At 33.9% G+C, this 22,714-nt stretch overlaps 2 protein-coding genes across 3 annotated transcripts; both read left to right on the forward strand.

The window, feature by feature from the left end:
* The first annotated feature begins 17,157 nt into the window (after positions 1-17,157).
* On the forward strand, positions 17,158-19,491 carry LOC132603876 (protein BYPASS1-LIKE-like). The gene has a single exon (XM_060317166.1). The coding sequence runs from the start codon at positions 17,824-17,826 to the stop codon at positions 18,979-18,981; it is 1,158 nt and encodes a 385-aa protein (XP_060173149.1). The 5' UTR covers positions 17,158-17,823; the 3' UTR covers positions 18,982-19,491.
* Positions 19,492-20,000: 509 nt separating this feature from the next.
* LOC132603877 (uncharacterized) lies at positions 20,001-22,696 on the forward strand. 2 transcript variants are annotated; one of them, XM_060317168.1, is made up of 2 exons: positions 20,001-20,209; positions 21,827-22,696. In XM_060317168.1, exons 1-2 carry the CDS (start codon positions 20,164-20,166, stop codon positions 22,582-22,584), a joined length of 804 nt encoding a protein of 267 aa, XP_060173151.1. In that variant the 5' UTR covers positions 20,001-20,163; the 3' UTR covers positions 22,585-22,696. The 2 variants fall into 2 exon arrangements, with proteins under 2 accessions (XP_060173151.1, XP_060173150.1); XM_060317167.1 differs by lacking the exon at positions 20,001-20,209 and adding an exon at positions 20,216-20,867.
* Positions 22,697-22,714: the final 18 nt, after the last annotated feature.

The following is a 22,714-nucleotide window of genomic DNA, read 5'->3' on the forward strand; positions in this document are numbered from 1 at the left end:
TGGGCTAAATTTAAAGACCACCATTTTGAGGGATAAAAATTAAACACCACCCCCAGCAAAGGATAATTCCTGCAAATTGCCCAAGAAAATTCAGCATGTTAGGAACCAATTCAAGGCCCATTATAGGTACTTCAGTAGTTCAATTCACACAGCACAAGTTTCCGACAACACTATCAGATTAACACAGATGTTTTCATATGATTCATCTTGTTTATGAACTTCAATTTCTTATGCGTTTTCTTTTTAAGTATCGCGTGATGGAAACTTTAAATAAATTGAGCGATGTGATGGTGGTATATGTTAGAGATCAAAATAAAAAAAACGCCGTACGAGAACTAATAAAACAACCATATAGTATAGTGTCAACGTATGTTTGGACTTTGGAGACTTTCGTTTCCTTGAAGTGCTGCTACTATTTTCTCTATACAATTCAAAGAGACCTTTCCTTTGGATTGCACTTAAGTGGTTCTTTCGATTAACAGAAATATTGTGTTGGTATGAGGAGGAAACTTTGGCTTTTTCTGCTTTTTGTGGAAAGAAAAAGCCTTAAGTCATTGCTTGTTACCTTTATTGTTGTCGGTCCTTTAATCTGTTCCCTCCATTCTCGCCTTCATTTTTGGTTTTACAAATATCAAAAAATCTCGGAAGTCCTAAAAGATTTTTTAAATTTGATAAACAATTCATTAGGATAAAATATAATACAAAACGATGCATCATGAAACGATGAAAAGCAACATTTCAGATACGGATCGGAAAAACTTATTTGGACTCAATCCATACACATGAACTTGATGTAACCAAGAAATTACAGGTTCATCCAAATCCAATAATTATTTTGACTCGAAGCATGTATATGTGCTAAGAAAACAGATATTGGATCTAATTCAGCTCATGAGGTGTGAATTACATAAGATCACATAATGAGACTTATTTAAAAATCTTCATCTGATGTGGGATCTAACCATATGTTTCAAAAGATTTATTAAATTAATATGAATAATAGAGCTCAAACTTGGTAAATCAAATAAATCGTGGTTGAATGTCAAATTTGAATTCTTTATGTCAAACGATATAGAAACGGACTTTGGACCTAACTCAACTCCAAAAATTAGTTTAAAAGGTGAGAATTGTTCAAAACCATATAAAGAAGTCCAGTTTCCTCATTCCACCAAATGTGGGGCTTAACTCCCCGGCACGTCCAGTACTAGACATTTGAAGCGTAGACAATATATGATGGGACCCAACATCAGGTAACAATGAATTAGTTGGGTCTAACTCTGATACCATGATAAAAATAAACTTTGCACCTAGCTCAACTCAAAAGCTAGCTCGATAGGTGAGGCTTGCCAACATCATATAAAGAAGCTAAATTTTCCCATCTCATCCAAAGTGGACCTAACATTAAAATCCTAAATCCGTCTCTGTCTCATAATAAATCACATCACAATTGACAAATAAAGTGAGAAAACATATCACTTAGTTAAAGTAAAAAACCTTTATGTAGAGAACACAAAACTTACTGTTTTGAGGCATAAACTAGATTCAGATGAAGATTTATGGACTACTCGTTATTTCCCTGTCCATGTTCTCTCCTGAAACGACCACATACTAAAACTTTGAGTCAATTTTTCAGTTTTTTCTTTCAAATGAATCAGAGTCTACAAAGTCAAGTCTTCTGTCGAGTGCTGATAGTGAAAAATCAATGTGCAGATAGATGCAATTGTGTCCTTTGTCGGTGTCGATAGTGATACTAGTTGACGTTATGCTGCAAACAATGTTCATGGTTGTGTAAAATATAGTTCCAATTGTGCAAAGTGACATTGACAAGAATATTAGCTTTACTTACATTTTTCTGTTGATGTACAAATATGATTGTTTCCTCTTTTAATCCGAAGGGTGTTCTCTTTCTTAATTTGAAAATAATTTAATTTACGTTTCCATTTATCCTTAATGAGAATTTTTTATAAATACATAAATGTTGAATGTTCAAAAACACAAGTTTCAAAGTTTTCATCTCATTTTAATACTTTGTGTCCAGTCAAATAGGTATACAAAAATTGAAATGGATGGAGTATTAAATTCCACAATCTGTTGATGTACTATTTTCCATTAAATTGGTTCTAATTTATGATTTGATTGGATTTTTAAGCAAATATTGATGGACGTCTTAAAACATCCAAGGTCAGGTACTCGGATCTGCATCTCCATCTCTTCACACTCTCAGAGTCAATTTGTTTGGTTTCATTTCTTCATCGTTGAGATTTACAAAATAATATATCCTCAGAATGTCAAAGTACTATAATTAATTAATTAATTATGTGTAGAAGTTTATTAGTCTCGGGGTCGTCAATGTTTTAATTCAAGGTGCATGTGCTTTAACCTTTTATAGGACCTAAAACAAAGATTTTGTTAACCTCCCCTGAGCCGTTCCTGTCTCTGTCTCTGTCTCTGTTGACAAAGATATGTGTGTGTTTCTTGTTTGCCCTTTTGTTTTTCTAACCTGCTGATTTGAGGGAGTTAACTTGATGAATATTTCAAAGTCAAGGTCAAGATATCAACATTAAGATAGTGTGGTTAAAAATGCCCCTTGAACTTTATTAATTAAATATTTTTGGGATTCTTTTTGATTGGAGACCAAGAAATGGCACATTTTATGGGGTCAACAGTTTGGTCTAATCCTCATCCTCTTCAATCAAAGGGGGGAACTTTTGGGAGTTTGGACAAAATGAAGGAGAAACAATTGATAAGTTTTTACATTTCTAAATTGTTTGTTATCCAAGATTCCATAACACAAGTTGTGATAAAGTGTTTTTGATAGTGACATTAAATCAGCTTACTAAATAAACTCAAATTTGGAATTTAGATATGGTTCCATTTTCCTAATGAAAAAGAAATTTTTAAAAAGTGCTTATAATCACTTTTCAATCCCCCCCAAAAAGTAGAATAACAGAAAGAAACAGAGGGATTACGGACAGTTAACTTTTGGGAAAGGCAAAAATTGAACCATGTTATAAAATAAAACTATAAAGTAAATACGCAAAAGAAATATGTAGAGAGAATATGTAGAGAGATATCAGATTATATTACTTCTGCTCACTCAACATTGCATCTGTGCATCCTATTTATAGGAGCAACATACAAAGGATTAACATATTTAATTGACATGGGATATTTTGGGACATTTATAACTTAATGGATATCCACTAATTGGGATATTTTTAACACTCCCCCTTGGATGTCCATTAATAGATGGTGTACCTCGTTAAAACCTTATTTAAAAAAAAACCCTGTGGGAAAAAGTCCTAATGAAGGAAAAAGAGTGCACATATCTAGAAATACGCTTTGAGAGCTGCCTCATTAAAAACCTTACCAAGAAAACCCAATGGGACAAAACTTGGTTAAGGAAAAAAGAGTATAACACGTATTTCACTCCCCCTGACGAAGACCAAGATTCAGATGTCGGAGTCTTCGCATTCCAATCTTGAATATCATCTTCTCAAGAGTTGAAGTTGGCAAAGATTTAGTGAACAAATCTGCAGGATTGTCACTTGAACGGATTTGTTGCACATCAATATCACCATTCTTCTGGAGATCATGTGTGAAAAATAACTTTGGTGAAATGTGTTTTGTTCTATCTCCTTTTATGAAACCTCCTTTTAATTTAGCTATGCATGCAACATTATCTTCATATAATACTGTGGGCATTTTTGTATCACACTTCAAGCCACATCTTTCTCTGATGAAATGTATCACTGATCTCAACCACACACATTCTCTACTTGCTTCATGAATAGCGATTATCTCAGCATGATTTGAAGAAGTAGCAACAATGGACTGTTTGGTCGATCGCCATGATATAGCAGTACCTCCGCATGTAAACAGATAGCCCGTTTGAGATCGAGCTTTATGTGGATCAGATAAATAACATGCATCTGCATAACTAACAAGATCTGTACTACCTTTGTTAGTATAAAACAGACCCATATCGCTAGTTCCCTTCAGATATCGCAATATATGCTTAATCCCGTTCCAATGCCTCCGTGTAGGAGAAGAGCTATATCTTGCTAGCAAATTAACAGAAAATGTTATGTCAGGTCTTGTAGCATTAGCAAGATACATAAGTGCACCTATTGCACTAAGATATGGTACTTCAGGACCAAGTAGCTCTTCATTTTCTTCCTGAGGTCGGAACAGATCTTTGCTCACTTCAAGTGAGCGAACAACCATAGGAGTACTTAAAGGATGCGAATTGTCCATGTAAAACCGATTTAAAACTTTCTCAGTATATGCAGATTGATGGATAAAGATCCCTTTTGCGAAATGTTCAATTTGCAGACCAAGACAGAGTTTTGTCTTTCCGAGATCTTTCATCTCAAATTCTTTCTTCAAATATTCAATCGCCTTTTGGAGCTCTTCTGGAGTTCCAATGAGGTTTATGTCATCAACATAAACAGCAAGTATAATGAACTCTGATTTTGTTTTCTTAATAAAAACACATGGACAAATGGCATCATTTATATATCCTTCATTTATCAAGTACTCACATAGGCGATTATACCACATACGCCCTGATTGTTTTAAACCATATAATGATCTTTGTAATCTGATTGAATACATTTCCCGAGACTTTAAACCAAATGCTTCAGGCATTTTATATCCTTCAGGAATTTTCATATAAATTCCATTATCAAGTGAACCATAAAGATAAGTTGTAACCACATCCATAAGATGTATTTCAAGGGTTTCATAGACAGCTAAACCCATGAGGTATCGAAATGTTAGAGCATCCATAACTGGTGAATATGTTTCTTCATAGTCGACGCCGGGTCTTTGAGAGAATCCTTGTGCAACAAGACGTGCTTTGTATCGCACAATTTCATTTCTCTCATTTCTTTTCCGTACAAAGACCCATTTGTGACCAACTGGTTTTACACCATTAGGCGTTTGGATTATAGATCCAAAAACCTCACGTTTAGCAAGTGAATTCAATTCTGATTGAATTGCTTCTTGCCATTTTGGCCAATCATATCTTCGTCGACATTCTCCGACAGATTGAGATTCCTGATCCTCACTGCCTTTTATAATATTTAGTGCAACATTATATGCAAAAACACTATTCACCATAATTTTCGAACGATTCAAGTTGTCCTCATCACCAGTAAAACTTAATGATAGTTCTTCACTCACTGAAGTCTCGGGTTTGCTGATTTCTTCAGGAATATCAGAATTAATCAGATCTTGAATCTCTTCATGAGATCCTTTCATAGTGTCATTCTGATCATTGTTTGTATTTCTTTTTCTTGGATTTTTATCCTTGGAGCCCAATGGCCTACCACACTTCAGGCGTGGATGAGATTCAAAGGCTATGACACTAGTAGATTGTCCCTTTGGAACATCAATTCGAATAGGCACATTCTCTGCAGGGATATGCGACTTAGTTATTCTTTTCAAATCAGTAAATCCGTCTGGCATTTGATTTGCTATTTTCTGTAAGTGGATGATCTTCTGGATCTCCTGCTCACATATAGGGGTACGTGGATCAAAATGAGATAGTGATGGAACTCTCCACGCAATTTCTCTTTTGACTTCTTTTCTCTCTCCCCCTAATTGTGAAAAATTTGTTTCATCAAATCGACAATCTGCAAATCGGGCAGTGAATAAATCTCCCGTTAATGGCTCAAGATAGTGAATAATGGAGGGTGATTCAAACCCAACATATATTTCTAACCTTCTTTGGGGGCCCATCTTAGTGCGTTGTGGTGGTGCTACAGGCACATATACAGCACAGCCAAAGATTCGGAGATGAGCAATATTCGATTCATGACCAAATACTAATTGTGACGGGGAGTATTTATTATAATGAGTCGGTCTAAGACGAACAAGAGATGCTGCATGTAAAATAGCATGACCCCAGACGGTTGTAGGCAACCGTGTTTTCATAAGTAATGGTCTTGCTATCAATTGCACACGCTTAATAAATGATTCAGCAAGGCCATTTTGGGTATGAACATGTGCTACAGGATGTTCAACCTTTATCACAACTGATAAACAATAATCATCAAAAGCTTGGGATGTAAATTCTCCAGCATTATCAAGACATATAGCCTTTATAGGATAATCTGGGAAGTGTGCCCTTAAGCGTATTATTTGTGTCAATAATTTCGCAAACGCCAGGTTGCGAGACGATATGAGGCACACATGAGACCATCTCGAAGACGCATCTATTAGAACCATAAAATATCTGAATGACCCACAAGATGGGTGAATAGGTCCACATATATCCCCATGTATACGATCTAGAAAAGCAGGGGATTCAATGTCAACTTTCATTGGTGATGGCCTGGTTATCAATTTGCCCTGATGACAAGCGACACATGAAAATTCACTACTTTCAAGAATCTTCAGGTTCTTAAGTGGATGCCCTTTTGAATTTTCAATAATTCGTCTCATCATTATTGATCCAGGATGACCCATTCGGTCATGCCAAAGCACAAAAGTTCCTGAATCGTTAAACTTCTGGTTTACGATTGCGTGTGCTTCCACTGTACTAATTTCTGCATAGTACAGGCCAGAAGACAAAGTTGGTAATTTCTCCAAAACATATTTCTGGCCGGAGACATTCTTTGTAATGATAAGATATTCATCATTTGTTTCATTTAATGTCTCGACGTGATACCCATTACGGCGGATATCTTTGAAACTCAACAAGTTTCTTGGGGATCTAGAAGAGAATAATGCATCTTCTATAACAAGTTTCGTCCTCTTAGGTAGAAATATTGTAGCTCTTCCGGAGCCTTCAATTAATTTCGAATTGCCAGAAATTGTATTAATATTTCCCCTTTTTCTACGCAAGTGAGAAAAGTATTTCTCATCTTTGAATATAGCATGCGTTGTTCCACTATCAATCACACAAATATCTTCATGATTGGTCATTGATCCAAATAATATTTGAGGATTTTCCATATATTCTTCAAAACGAAAGAATAGGCAAAGTAAACATCGAAGTAGATATTTTGATTAGACAAAGTATTACACACACTTTATTACTTATATATGGAAACATAACCACATTAGCTAATACAAACGACATGTATGAAATATCTAAGTTAATACAGATCCATCACCGATCAGATGATCTATTTTCCCTTCAGGGAATTCAAAGAAATCTGCCACATCTAGATGCATGGGCTCAATATTATCTTCAGAAATAAAATTTGCTTCGGCATCCTTTTCTGCCTTTTTGAGGGAGGCTTGATATAGCTCAACAAGGTGCTTTGGCGTACGACAGGTACGTGACCAGTGCCCTTTTCCTCCACATCGGAAGCATTTATTTTCTGAATTTTTCTTTTGCACAACTTCATGCTTTTCATCCTTCCTTTTACACTGCTGGTGGTAAAGGGTATTATGGTGCAAAACGAGAATCATGATTAAAATTCCTTCCTCGACCACGACCATGACCACGACCTCTTCCACGCCTAGAATGGCGAAAATTTGCCTCATTCACTTCAGGGAATGGGGCAGTACCAGTGGGTCGGCTTTCATGATTTTTCATTAATAATTCGTTATGTTGTTCAGCAACTAGAAGATGTGAGATTAGATCAGCATATTTCTTGAACTTCATCTCTCGGTATTGCTGCTGCAGGAGCATACTCGAGGCAGGAAAAGTGGAGAATGTTTTCTCCAGCATATCATTATCAGTAATATTTTCACCACATAATTTCAATTGAGAAATAATTTTAAACATTGCAGAATTATATGCCTTAACAGATTTAAAATCTTGGAACCTTAAATGGAGCCAATCAAAACGTGCTTGTGGAAGTATGACCATCTTCAGGTGATCATATCTATCTTTCAGATCATTCCACAGCTTAAGAGGATCTTTAACCGTGAGATATTCCATTTTCAAATTCTCATCAAGATGATGGCGGAGGAATATCATTGCCTTAGCACGGTTTTGGTTTGATGCCTCATTTTTAGCTTTGATGGTGTCTTCCAGACCCATCACATTAAGGTGAATCTCGGCATCAAGAATCCAAGACATATAGCTATTGCCGGATATATCTAAGGCTACAAATTCACGTCTAGAAAGATTTGCCATTAGTAAAGGAAAATAAAGAAATCAATACCTTCGAGGCTTGTAGAGTATTTGCTCGAGATGACAGTTCGTGCTGATAACGTGTTATAAAATAAAACTATAAAGTAAATACACAGAAGAAATATGTAGAGAGATATCAGATTATATTACTTCTGCTCACTCAACATTGTATCTGTGCATCTTATTTATAGGAGCAATATACAAAGGATTAACATATTTAATTGACATGAGATATTTTGGGATATTTTGGGATATTTATAACTTAATGGATATCCACTAATTGAGATATTTTTAACAAACCACAAGTTTCGGCACTTTTCTTCTTTCTATTGTGTGGGGTTTCTAAATTTATAAGCCAATTGATTTATTATGCTCTGGATTTGTTTAGTTTGGAAAGTGGAACTGCTTGTATTATCTTGGAGCTTGAATGGTGAATGCTTTTGGGAAATATCATGTGAGTTTGATTTAAAACACGATCGAAGAATAACACACCATATTAAGAATATTTTGGACTGACTTAGCCAAATAAATTGATATCAAAATCAATAGTTCAACAAGACAAATATGGAAATGATGTAGATTAACTCTAATATTACAGCTCATTTTTTTATCGGATGTCCACGAAGGGACCATATTACAGCTCATAAAGAGCAAATAAACAAGCTTACACAGTGATGGCATGGAACATTGTTGATTTACTGTCTTTCTCTGTAATTTGGAGATACGCATAAGGATAACTGTATGGACTTCGGTGACTATAAATACTCGAATGATATGAGTTAGACACAGTAAATATGAGATTAATCCATGCATGTTTGTTGGTTATCAATCATATGATACTTAGTTCAATTGGGTTTGTTCAATACAGTTCAATAGGGTTTGCTCGATACATTGAAAGTTGATAAGAAAAAAAAGTTTAGAACATATAAAAGGTGTAAAAAGACTCATAATGATATAAGGTCTTTTGAGAAAAATAGTATGAATTTTCTATAAAATTGGAAGTAGCACACCATGTCAACTGTGCTTTTGGGCTGGTTTAGTCCAAACATTTCATTCAACCTGCAATTTCACCAAAATCAGTATTTTATATATCTAACATAATTTCTCAACCAATTAATTTCCCTGTTCAATACCGGAAAGGAAGGAATATACAAGAATGTGTTTTATCAATGTGTTAGCCACGAGTAGACCTCATGGTATTGTTCTAGGCTGGAAGGACATGGTGGAGCCTGTGACACCTTTTCCCAAAAGAATGGTTAAATACCACGTGAAAAGAATATATATATATATATTTAATCTATAGTTGATAAACACAAAATGATAAACTCAGGTGCTCCTTTCCACCAAGACAAACTGCAGCCTTTGCAAAATTTGAGAGACCTAGTGCATAATTAACAAAAGTGTTACTACTACAATTAATAGCTTGTTTGAAGAACCGAACTTTTATTTATCTTTATGTCCTAGCTAGTTCCATGTCTTTATCCTACCATCATCTAGCCCAATAGTGACATAGCCAGGATTCATATTAAAGGGTATTAAAAATTATATAGCATGTCGCGACCTAGATTCAAACACGCGACCTTAGGGAATTTTTTTCAACCCTTAACTGCTGCGCTGAGCTTTCAGCTTGTGTCAAGAGGTATCAATACTGGTATACATACATATAAAATCAAAATTTTACTTATCTATACAATGTAATTTTTTGGCGAATGGGTGTCGCTTGACACCCCTCAGGCAAGGGTAACTCGTTCTTTGTCGCCCAGGGATAAAAACGATCAGATAGACATGATGATTTCAATACTCTTAATCAGGTCTCGTGTTTGAACTGTATAAATAAAGAAATTTTTTTATATAAAAAATTTTCCTTTTAAATCATGCGCTCCCATGCATACAATATGAATCTGAATTAATTGAGTCAACCACTAAAAATAGGAATGGATCCGATAATATACCACCATTATTCTACGTTTGTTTTCCTATGATGATTAAGACCAATTTTCCAACAACTTGCATTCTGTCATGACATTTGGGAATCAAAGCTTCAAGAATTATCTAGAAAGGAAATACTCCTTCAAGTTCTATGGATACGGTCCTCTCTATAACCTACGCCCCAATGTAGACTACTCTGGGAAGGTCCCTCAATAGGTGTGCATCCAATACTTAAACGAATTATTATTTCACATTGGTCAAAAGAAAATTCAAAAACCCAAACTAATTACGTCAATTTGATTCGTAAGTAGTTCAAAATGTCTTTAGAGAAAACAAAAAGAATCAAGGTTTATTTTCGTTAAAATTAACACAATATTTTTAGAAAATACTCTCTTAAAAAAATCATTTCAAAAGGGAATGTTAATTACCCGTTTGGCCATGAGAATTTCTCACTTTTTTTTTGGAAATTTTTCCACTTTGTTTGAAAATTAGTGTTTGACTATGAAAATTTTCAAATACAACTTGAAGTTGTATTTGAATTTGGAGCACACCTAAGACCCCATTTTCACCTTTTTGCACTTCTAGTACATTCAAACAACCAAATATTCTTTGCAAAAAATATTACCAAACACAGCTCCAGCTTTAACTACAACTTCAAAATTTCAAATAAAGTGAAAAATATTTGGTTTTCATGACCAAACACCTCCTAAATATCTCGTTTAGTTTTAGCTGTGGAAAAAGGAAGAAATACAAATAACAGCCTGTCCATCCATAGTTGAATGCTTCAAAATGAAATCAATTTTTTTTTCTGGAAAAGGAAATGTTCAACCTCATATGTTGCAAAGACAGAGCAAAAGGAAAACTGAAACTCGTTTTAAAATTGAAGCCAAACAACAAACATATTTTTTATAGTTTCAAAAATAAAAAAGTAACATGCCAAATGATACATAATTTCCTCCGTTTTGATTGAAATTATTTGGGCCTTTTTCTTTTTCAGCTTTTGTAAAAAAAAAAAAAAAAAAAAAAAAAAAACTAGTAGAAAAAGAATTTCGCAAAGTTTTTTCCCCACCATATATATGCTCTTTTAGAACGATCCCTCAATATAGTATTCCATCTATCCCAAGTCATATTATATATTAGTTTTCTTTTTAGTCTGTTAAAAAACATGTGAGTATTTTTTAACTAAATTATTAAGTTTTTCACTTTATCCTTCTGACATTATTTATAATCACATAAATATCAATGATTTGTTGTAGACCATAAATTTTGAAGTTTTTCTTTGTTTCTTACTCTCTGCGTCCATTTTTACTTATCTTGTATACTTAAAATTCAAGGAATTGCTAGTGGTTGTACAACTTTTAAAGATATATTTGATTGATTTCAACTATTAGATTACTTAGTAATAATTAGGGATGATATAGTAAAATTGACATTTTATTTATGACTTCTTAAGGGTATATGCCAAGTAAACAACAAGAGTAAATTTTATATTCAATCAAACACTGTCGCATAAATTTGGATTGATAAAATAATAATTCTTACGTGGAGCCGAAAGAATAAGATCTAGTCCAATGACACGTACTACAAGCGAACATACCAAGATCACTTGATTTTAGCTCTCCATATGAAAGCTAGCTTATAAAGTTGTATTTATTCTCTCCTGCAATAAGATTTATATCAATCTAAAAGTTAAACTGAATATTAATCATCTTCGAATGAAATATCTTAAAATTTAAATATTTTAACAATTGAGAAAAGTTTCCTATTGTGATACCTTTAGTTTAATTTTTCTCTACGTGTACAGGGGCGGATTTAGAGGGTGTCAAGGGTGATAAAAAATTACGGTGTATATATAGGGTAGATGTTGTGTGTTTATGTACATATATTAACTTTTGAATACTTTAAACAAATACAAAAAGTTAGTTCAAGCAATCCAGGTAGTTTAAGTAGTCCAGGGTGTTCAAAATTATCACTAGCGTCCTAGGTTCGATTCCCATTGATGTTTTTTAAATTTAGCTTTTATTGTTTTTTTTTTTCTGAATCCCCTGAATGAAAATTCTGAATCCGCCACAGTACGTGTATATTTAAATAATTGATCTCTTAAAGTTGCATGTATATTTATCTCAATACAATCTAAAAGTTTCCTAATTATACTTGGGTGTGAACAGTTCTTTAATGATCTCTTCAATATGATTAAACAAATAAAAGGGGATTTGTTATTAGAGATTCCTTACTTTAATTTTTTTTTTCGTTCACGTTATTGGCCCATCTCCATAGGTGGTATAGCGTGTCTGATGCGTGTGAAAGTCCGCGTTGGAGGAATGAAAAGTTTTCTTTTTTCTATTTTATTTCTTAAGTGGGCCATTAGATGGCTGGGAGTTTAAGATTAAACAAGATATTGGAGGAGTATATACCCCTTGGGGGTGTGATAGGATTTCACTCTCAATTATAGGTTTTAAGTTCGAGTTTTAGAAATAAAAATGAAAAGATTACATTTAAATATCATTAGTGCATCTAGTTTACAAAATATATACTTAATTAGTATATAAATAATGTATATGTTATATTTTAATTACCCATATGTTATACATACCTATATACAATATATAATCGAAGTGTATAGTTAATATATACTTCGGTCATATTTGATAAATCACCCTGAAGAATATATTTACAAAAGTATAGAAAGCGCTCTCTCAATTAATAACTTGTATGAGGCTCAAGTCCGAAGTAGTTAGTTCTGACAGGGAATATTAAATACCAAATGATTATTGACAAAGAAGAGTACATCACTTATATGAATTCTGGTTTGATTTTTGGAAATGAAAATGCTTTTCGGAGGAAGTATTTTTTTTTAATAGGTTTGTTGTGGCGCGAATATGAATTAAACCCGTCAATAGATTCTGAATACTGAAGGGTATAAAAAAGGAGGAGAAGAAGAAATAGTATATCCTATATATGGATTTGAAAGGGAGATAAATTTGATGTCTCATAATTGCAACTTTTTTTTTCTAGCTATATAGTCCTTTTTATTGGAGATCGAAAAAATGTATAATACAGAAGATCGACAAATGAAAAATATATTTTTTTTCTAGCTATATAGTCCTTTTTTTAAAAAAAAAAATCTTAATAATATCCGCAATATATATAAAAACCTATATAAAAATTTATGTGTAGTATTACTTTATGTGGAAGAGACTGTAAAATAAAATTATGAGTTGGGGTGTGACCCTGGTTGTTTATGAAGTGGACCGAGAATTATAAGGTCTTAGGTTCAGATTTCTAGCAGAGGCAAAAATGCTAGGTGAGCTCGAACACCACGGTCCACAGGTTATAAAGAAAAAAATACTTGGATTGAAACAATTTAATAAAAAAACTAATTCTCGTTATAAGAAACAAATTATCATTTTCCTTAAGAGTACACACATATTTTAAAGGCTATTTTAAATTATACATCATTCATCAAGGGGCTCCTAGCTGGAAGTTCATCTTGTTTCTTACTCTTCATTCATCTTGTTTCTTACTCTTCATGAAAGATTGTATACAAGAGATATGGCATTGGGTAAGTGGGGGCATCACTGAGATCCTGGATTGTTCCATATGTATACTAGTAATGAAAGTGTGGATCACCTCTTCTTTGAATGTGAGTGGTCTGCCAAGATTTGGGACAAGCTGTTGGCATGACAAGGCTATCATAGAACTGCAAGGCAGTGGCAGGAAGAGAGATTGTGGGCAGAATCACATGCTAAGGGGAAAACAATAAAGGCAGAGAGATGTATAAAGTGATCTTGGCTGCTAGTATAAAATTACGCTCTATGTTTACTCGGAGAAAATATTAACGCCAAGTAGCTCATATTTTGAGTTTGTTACCCGGTTTAGCCGATATTTGTGTATAAATACGTTTTATACACTATTATATTATACACTTTTATACAAGGTTGACACATTTATGTATGATGCTTTCCCCCAAATATAATATTATATAATATTGTATATTGGATTATGTGGCGTAGTATTTTACATTGACTGTAATTTTTTTGAAAATTTCACGCTATTTTATCTGGCAAGAAATCAATTGCAAAGGACACCTGAAGTGTCACTTCGTCTGATGATCTGGTTGTTGCACTTTGCACGCTAAGTTAGCCGTTCTGTTTTGAATTGTGTACATATCGCTTTTGGTAAATAAAATTTTGAATTATAAATATAGTTATGTCATGGTGATGCTTACATTACTAATACATACATTCCACACTACCTCCATCACAAACCCACGTTATAACTTCTGTCTAAACTAAGGAGCCGTTTGGACATGGTTTGAAACCGTGGTTTCAAATCATATTTGGATATGCAATTTGGATATCTTAAGTTATATTTTCTCTTATAGAAAAAAAAAAACTCATAAATTGTGAAAACTATCAAAACATTCCCAATTCTTATATAATCTTACCAAATGAGTAAATCATAGTTCATAACAAAATTAATACACTACTAGAAGGCCTTTCTAAAAAATACAACAACAATTGATCAAACTTTAGTTCAATAAAAATGAAAATTTAACATGAATATTAATATAACTACTCTTTAATATCATCCTCTCACATAATAGATATAAATAAAGGTTGATGGAAGTTAATGAGGTTGGTAAATGGTTGGTGTGAGTAATTGTTAAAAGTACTTACCAATTTATGAATCTTTATTATTAAAATATAAACTTATGGGTCAAGTTTTATATTTAAATTTTTTTAAGTCATGGTTTGAAACCCCAAATCATACTTTTTTTGATGATTTGGGGTTTGAAACCATGAGATGAAATGCATATCCAAACGCTGGTTTTAAATCATGATTTCAAACCGCATGACCAAATGCCTACTAAAGAATCCCTAATTTAATTTTGGATATAAAGTTTTTCTTACTTAATTATATTGTATAGAGTAGAATTAAATTTTCAAAATGGTACGTCTAATCACAAATAAAAAGTTATTGACTTTAGTTCATCGACGTTGATAATTTCGTTATTGACTTTAGTTCATTGACGTGGATAATTTCTTTACTTTTCACTGATGAATCTGGATCTGCGTAGAAAATTTTTACTTTAGAAAGTAAAGTAGTACTAGTATTTTTTATCAAAAACGATTTTCTCTTAAGATTTAGGTGCCGTTTGGCCATAAATATCAAAAATAAATTTACTTTCTTTGGAATTTTTGAAATTGGAGTTGTGTTTGGCCATAGTTTTTGGTGAAATGTAGTGTAAAAAAGTGAAAAAAATTTGAACAACAAGTTTTTCTTGTTTTTGATATTCCGAAATACAAGTTGTATTCCGAATATTTATGGCCAAACGCTTAAAAGCAAAAATAATTATGAAAAAATTATTCGAAAAAAAGTAAATAATTTTTATGACCAAACAGCTACTTAAATTCAATATCTTTATTTAAAAATAAAAGATATTTAGCATCCTAGCACAAACGTTGATGGTACATTACTGCACTTCGATCACGTGGCCTTGCAGTTAGTAGTTACTCAAACCGAAAAAAATGAGAGTAATAGGTGTCAGGCTCAATTCGTATTGAAGTGTCTGTTTCTATCCCTTTTGATGTGTATGAATTTAAGGTAGTAAGAAATATAAATAAGGGAAAAGGATCAAAAATACTCCTCTATTTTGAAAAAAGGGTTAGAAATATCTTTCGAACTTATTTTAGGTTAAAAATACCTCTCTCATCCTTAAAGTTTTCAAATATACCCTTATCTTGATAGAAATTATCCCCCAAAATAATCCGAAATCATTGTTTAAATCCGCTCTATCATTTAAACCCGACCCTACTAAATAATAACCCATAAGATCCCCTTATTCCCCCAATCCCCTCAAACTTCAAACCTACGTATTGGGGAATAAGGGGATCTTATAGGTTATTATTTAGTTGAGTCGGATTTAAATGATGAAGCGGGTTTAAAAAATAATTTCGAGTTATTTTTGGGGGATAATTTTCCTCAAGACAGGGGTATATTTGAAAACTTTAATGATGGGAGGGTTATTTTTTACCCAAAATAAGTTCGGAGGATATTTTTAGTTCAAAGTAGAGGAGTATTTTTGACCCTTTCGTTATAAATAAATACTATATAATCCAACTTTCTCTAATTTTTTTCACCTGGCTCGTATTAACTTGACATTCTTCTTAAAAAATATTTATTAAAAATTCATTTTACTAAATTAATCTTGTTCATTATATTTTGAAAATCAAAACTTAACTATTAGTACTTTTTCTTCAAACGTGTTTATTTTTTCCAATAAGTGTTTATTTTTAAAAAGTGAGGTGTTTGATCAAGCGTTTAGAAGAAAATAAGTATTTTTGGGGAGTAACAAAAGTTGTTTTTCAAAAGTTAAAAGAAATAGTTTTTGCCCAAAAGTTCTTTTCTAAAAAACACTTTTAAGAAAAATATACTTAGAAGCAATTTTTAAAAGTTTAGCCAAATACTAATTACTGATCAAAAGTATTTTTATATTAATTGGTCAAACATAAATTTCTTTCCGCCAAAAGTATAATACTTTTTAAAATAATCTAATTTTAGAAATTTAGCCAAACAGGCGACGTTAAGTAGACACTTAGTTTGACCTAGAGGGAGCACTGACTAGAAGGGCAATTTGCACGATTGACCTTATTCGGGGGATGACCTTTAATTTTTTCTCTTCGCTTAAAAAACAACCGAAAATACTTCAAGGTTCTAGGTTGGAACCCCGACTCAATCAAAAAAATAATAATTTCGCAAGGCAGAATTTTATAGTAAAATTAGGCCTATTTTTATAGAATTTCAGCAGAGTAAAAAAAAAAAGCAAACTTTTGCCTTTTTCGTGAAGCCTTGCCTTGCATTTTTTTTTTAACTGAGTAAGGATTCAAATAAAAACATCGGGATATTTTTGATCATTTTTTTTAAGCAAATGACAAAAATTAAAGATTAGCAATTTAAAAGGCAAAAATTAACGACCAGCGCCTTCGAAGCACAATCCGTGCCAAAAAAGAAAAAAGAGGCCTAGAACAGTTTGATTAATCCTTAATTTAAACAAATTTAGGTTCCAATTATTAGCATTTAGATTAACGTTAAAGTGGTTGCTTTTTCGACAGTGGCACCAAACTCTCTTTCATACCCTTATTTTTCTCAACAAACAAATGTACGCGGTCCAAATCGAGCACAATATAAGCCCCCTTTTTTAGGGTTCCAAAAAAACATCCTTACCCTTTGTCTTTTGATACTTTTCTCTTTCCTTGTCTACTCAATTCTTCAAATTACATCACTCCTTTACTCTCATTTTAGTGAAATTAAAGGTAAAGTTCATTTTAGGGGGTACTTGAAATTTGTTGCACTAATCATTTCCATCAATTCTTGGTTGCTCTAGTGAAGAATTATTGTGGGGTTGTCACTAATTTTCATTTCAAAGTTTCTATTTCCATTTGTCTATGTAATTTGATCAATTCTTGATCATATTTAAGGTGTTCTAGTGAAGAGTTTATGTGGGGTTGTCACTAATTTTCATTTCAAAGTTTCTATTTTTATCTTGGATTATTCCATTTTGCATATGTAATTTGGAGTTTCAGCTTGAAAAATTGATCTTTCTTTGATCATTTCAAGTTCCATTAAGCCTGGGATTTGGAAATTTGATATAAATATCCAGTTTTTTTTTTTTTTTCACTACTTATCTGTCTGTCCAAACAGCAATTTTTATTTGCGGGGTTTCCTTTGTGAGACCTTTTGGGTTGAATTTCAAGATTTCTGGGGGGTATTTTGATTGTTTAATGTAAAATCAAGAAATGCCAGCTACAGATTATCAAGGAGCATCTGCGTCATTTTCAACTTTTGGGCGATCCATTCTAAGCATACGTACTCGTGATCAAGTACATTCGATGGAATCTGTAAGCACTAGCCAAGAACTCGAACTCGAACTCGAAGCTTTTCAAAAACAAGTAGCTGAGGGTTTCAATGATTTAGCATCTGCAGATAATGATCAAATCCTTTCAATTCCATGGATTCACAAATTATTAGATGTTTTCCTTTCTTGCCAGGAACAGTTTAGGGCCATTGTGTTTAAGCATAATAAAGGGTCCTTCAATAAGTCCCCCGCGGATCGTTATGTGATTGAATATTTCGAAAGGAGTGTGAAAGCTTTAGATGTTTGTAATGCGATACGAGATGGGATTGAGTTGATAAGGCAATGGCAGAAGCAGTTGGAGATTGTTTATTACGCGTTAAACAATCAGAGGAGTATTGGGGAAGGGCAGATTCGTCGTTCCATGAAAGCTTTGATTGATTTGGCAATCGGAATGCTTGATGAAAAAGAGAGTAATTCAAGTTATGCTCATAGAAACCGGTCATTCGGACGAAACAATGCCCAGAAGGATCAGAATTCGTTGGGCCAATATCGATCGTTGTCGTGGAGTGTATCGCGGAATTGGTCTGCTGCTAAGCAACTTCAAGCGATTGGTCAAAACTTAAATGCTCCGAAAAGTAACGAAATTATTGCCACCAATGGATTAGCTGTGGCTGTTTTTACAATGAGCTATGTGCTTTATTTCGTAATGTGGGCCCTTGTGGCTGCGATTCCGTGCCAAGACCGTGGACTTCAGACGCATTTCCATGTTACTAGGCAATTCATTTGGGCTGCTCCGGTTCTCTCCCTTCACGAGAGGATTTTGGAGGAGTCAAGGAAGAGGGACCGTAGAAGTGCTTGTGGATTGTTGAGGGAGATCAATAAGATTGAGAAATGTGCTCGCCACATGAATGAATTGACTGATACCATTCATTTCCCCCTTTCAGAGGAAAAGGAAGCGGAAGTTAAGCAAAGAGTTCATGAGCTTGGGCTAGTTTACTATTCTCTAAAGGACGGATTGGGCCCTTTGGAGCGCCAAGTAAGAGAAGTGTTTCATAGGATTGTTCGAAGCAGAACTGAAGGGCTTGACTCTATTGGATGAGGGATTCATGAGTGACACAGGTAACTACGCGACGAGGTATTGTAAGTGGCATGGTAGAGTGGCTCTGCCACCACGATCCACTAAGATTCAACCCTTTGTCGTTCCGATTAGTAAAGGAAAAAAAAGATTTCATTTAGAGTTGTAGTAGTTGAGTGTGTGTGTGTGTGTCTGCAACCATTGTTAGAAGAGCAGATTATGCTTTCAATTTCCCCTTGTTTTCTTTTCTTTCTGTTTGCCCTTTTTTAGATGAGAAGAAAAGAGGAGGATTAAATGGTGCAATGTCCCAAAATAGTTGATGAGGTAAAAAGTCATGTATTTATTACTATTTATTAAGTAAAGAATGCAACATAGTGGGATCTCTGGTCCATATTGTTGTGGTGTTCATCTTGTTTAGGATTGTATTCGAGTTACTCAGTTTTCTTTTTCCTCTGCTGAGTTTCTTTTCAACATTTTGTTTATGATGCTGTAATTGGTGATTAATATATATTTCATTGAAGCTCTTGCATTCTATTTTTAGCTTCTGTCATTGTAAAATTATTGTATTTTGAGCAATATCTCCAAATAATTTTCATATGGTTTCTGATCTTTCATTGCGCAAGTCTGTTCTCTTTACATTAACATTCCATAGCTTACTATTTTCTCCTATTGGATGGGATGACACTTTCCCTTTTGGTTCTCATTTTCTGCTAACTCAAAAATTACCCTTTCAAATTCCAGGATAGTGTTTTTTTTTTTTTTTTTTTTTCTGACATGAGTGCTGGCTTTGTCATTGACCGTCTCTCCGGTCAATAACAGAACTTAGTTAATGACTTATTCAAAGGTTTTCTTGACCAATGACTATCTGAAGAAGTGTTCCTGTTTTCCACTTGAAATTTTCTGATCTTTCAGGTTAGGAGTATTAAACAATTCTCATCATGTGAGTTAAAAGGAGGTTGTGGTCTCAAGATTTTGGTCAAAGCTCTGGCTTTCTTGTTGACCGAGTCAAAGGTTTCGATAATGGTGGCCACAAAGTTAATTCTAGTCAAAGAAACACATTTCAGGTAATGACTTCGGTGCACTAAGCTCCCGCTATGCGCGGGGTCCGGGGAAGGGCCGGACCACAAGGGTCTATTGTACGCAGCCTTACCTTGCATTTCTGCAAGAGGATGTTTCCACGGCTCGAACCCGTGACCTCCTGGTCACATGACAGCAACTTTACCAGTTACGCCAAAGCTTCCCTTATCTTCAGGTAATGACTAATTTCACTAATTTGCTTGCATGTTCGTGCTTTCCCTTTCTTTGCTTATTTATTTCATAGGATATATTATTATATTTACTAAGGTTTTGTACGTTTTTTCCTCGAGCCACATCTCAATCTCAGCTGGTATGGTTTATTAAAGATGTCCTTTTTGGTTTCATTATTGTGAACAAACAACAGGTTAAATACTTTGATAGCGTAAAAATCCTTTACACTGTAGGTGCATATAGGTTAAATCCAGTAAACTACTGTTCATTTTATATTTAACGAATATATTCATGTCTTTGGAATCAAAGGAAAAATCCTCAGTTTGAAGGGGAACTTGGACAAAACTTTGTAAACAAACTTTCGTCCATCGTGACTTAAGAATCAAAGTATAATTGGTTATGAAGCAATGGATATGTGCTTCTCTCTCATGTTAAGCATTTGCTTTTAATTAGTCTTTGAGTTTAAATACCTATTTATACTTTGCTCAATCAAGGTTTCCCCAAATAACCGAAAATGGATACGGAATTGGGATCCAAATTAGCAAGACTTGCAGATGAATTCACCTCTAATGAATTCCTTCAGTTTGGGAAAGATCGAGCTGGCCTTTTTTTCCAGTCTGCAGAAACAAACACTATGTTCATCCTTACTGCTCATTTGAAAGGTTATCTCTATTATGGGCCCGTTTGGCTTAGCTTAAAAAAAGCAGCTTATAAGCTGTTTCAGCTTATAAGCCAAAAAAAGTAAGTTGGGCTACCCCAACTTATTTTTTTTGGGCTTATTTTAAGCACAAAATGGCTTATAAGTTGGCCAGTCAAATACTTAAAAAAGCTTAAAACAGCTTATAAGCTGTTTTCAGCAACTTATAAGCTAAGCCAAACGGGCTCTATGTTTGATATGAAGGAAGTTATTTTCAGGAAATACTTTCTATGAGAAAGTCAATTACCAGGTGTTTGCTTAAGGGTTCGGCCGAACTCATTAGCTTTTGCTCAAATACTGTATTTTTGTTGCGAAATTCATTAAATATTTACACGTATTAAATTTAGAACTCAGTTATTTGCCCTGCAAGTCATCCTTTTAAACTCCAGAGCCCGTAAAGTTGAAATCCCAGCTCTGCTTCTAGGTTACTGTCATAATTTATAAGGGAGAAAATGACTTCTTCGCTTATGAGCGGAAGTCATTTTCCTTACAAGAATTTGAACTTTTAACTTTATATTACTTGCTCCAACTAACACCGAGACATTATTATTAATCTTTAGTACTCAAATTTTTTATGATAGATCAAACACTGTGAAAAGTTACCATTCTGAAGAAAAAAAAAAAAGAGGAAGAAACACTGAAAAATATTTTTAAGGAGAACATGACTGTTGTCATACGGAATACACTCAGATAAACGTCTCTTCATTGATTCCTCCTTACTATTATTATTGAGTATTATTTATGGGAGACATTGGTTATTTTAATTTGTCTATCGGAAACCTCTCTGCCTCTCACAAGGTAGGGGTAAGGCCTGCGTACACCCCACCTTCCCAAACCCCACTTGTGGGATCACGTTGGGTATGTTGTTGTTGTTGTTGTTGTATTGTTTATTTTAATTCGATTGTGGAAATTATACTTGTGTAGGTTACACGCGAGAAAACATAAAGACCAATATTGATGAGGAGGGGAATAAAATGGTGATAACATGTGAGAAGCCGGTCCAAGAAACTGTAAAGGTGGGGTGGACAGTGATCAAGAAAGATATAGAAATTAGAAAATTTACAAAGGTTTTCAAGATTCCAGTTGGGGTAATCTTGGATAAAATTGAAACTAATTTCAATGAGGAAGCCTCCATTCTGACTATTACAATGCCAAAGAGAGTGGAGGGGATTCTTGGAACAGGAATTCAAGAAGTGAAGGAGCCAGAAAATCTGCCTTTTAGAGTTGATGAAATTCCTAAAAAAGCGACATTTCATGAAGACAAAGGAGCGGAATTTTCATCAGCTGGTTCAGAATCTGCATATCGAAAAGGAGAAGCGAGTCGAGAAACAGAAATGCAGCCAGGTTTTCCATCAAATATCCAAAAATCTCATGCAGAAGTCGAAAAACCTGGTGCTCAAGATGAAGTTCCTCAAAGGGAAACCGAAAAGCCAAAAGCAGAACCAAAAAGCCAAAAAATTGAAGATATGGGGGATGGTAAACTTGAATGTACAAATTTGAAAGATGATAAAATTTGTGAAAAAGCAAATGGGATTGAAGAAGAAGAGGAGGACAAGTTGCCTGAGAGGAGGAGCAAGATATGTGTTCCTGTAATTGCTGGCTCAGCTGTAATTTTATCTCTAGTTGTCTTTGGGATTTATTTCATGAGAAATAAGAAGCAACCTGGAAAAAGAAAAGAATAGGACAAAGAACATTGTATGCACACATGTAACTTTCAAAACCTTCTGTTCTTTTACTAATTTTTATTTTATTGTGGAGAAAAAAAAGAGTATGTTGTTCAACTTTTGAGGATTATTTAATGTTTGTAGTCGA

The sequence above is a fragment of the Lycium barbarum genome, chromosome 7 (assembly GCF_019175385.1).
Source record: "Lycium barbarum isolate Lr01 chromosome 7, ASM1917538v2, whole genome shotgun sequence".
Classification (NCBI taxonomy): domain Eukaryota; kingdom Viridiplantae; phylum Streptophyta; class Magnoliopsida; order Solanales; family Solanaceae; genus Lycium; species Lycium barbarum.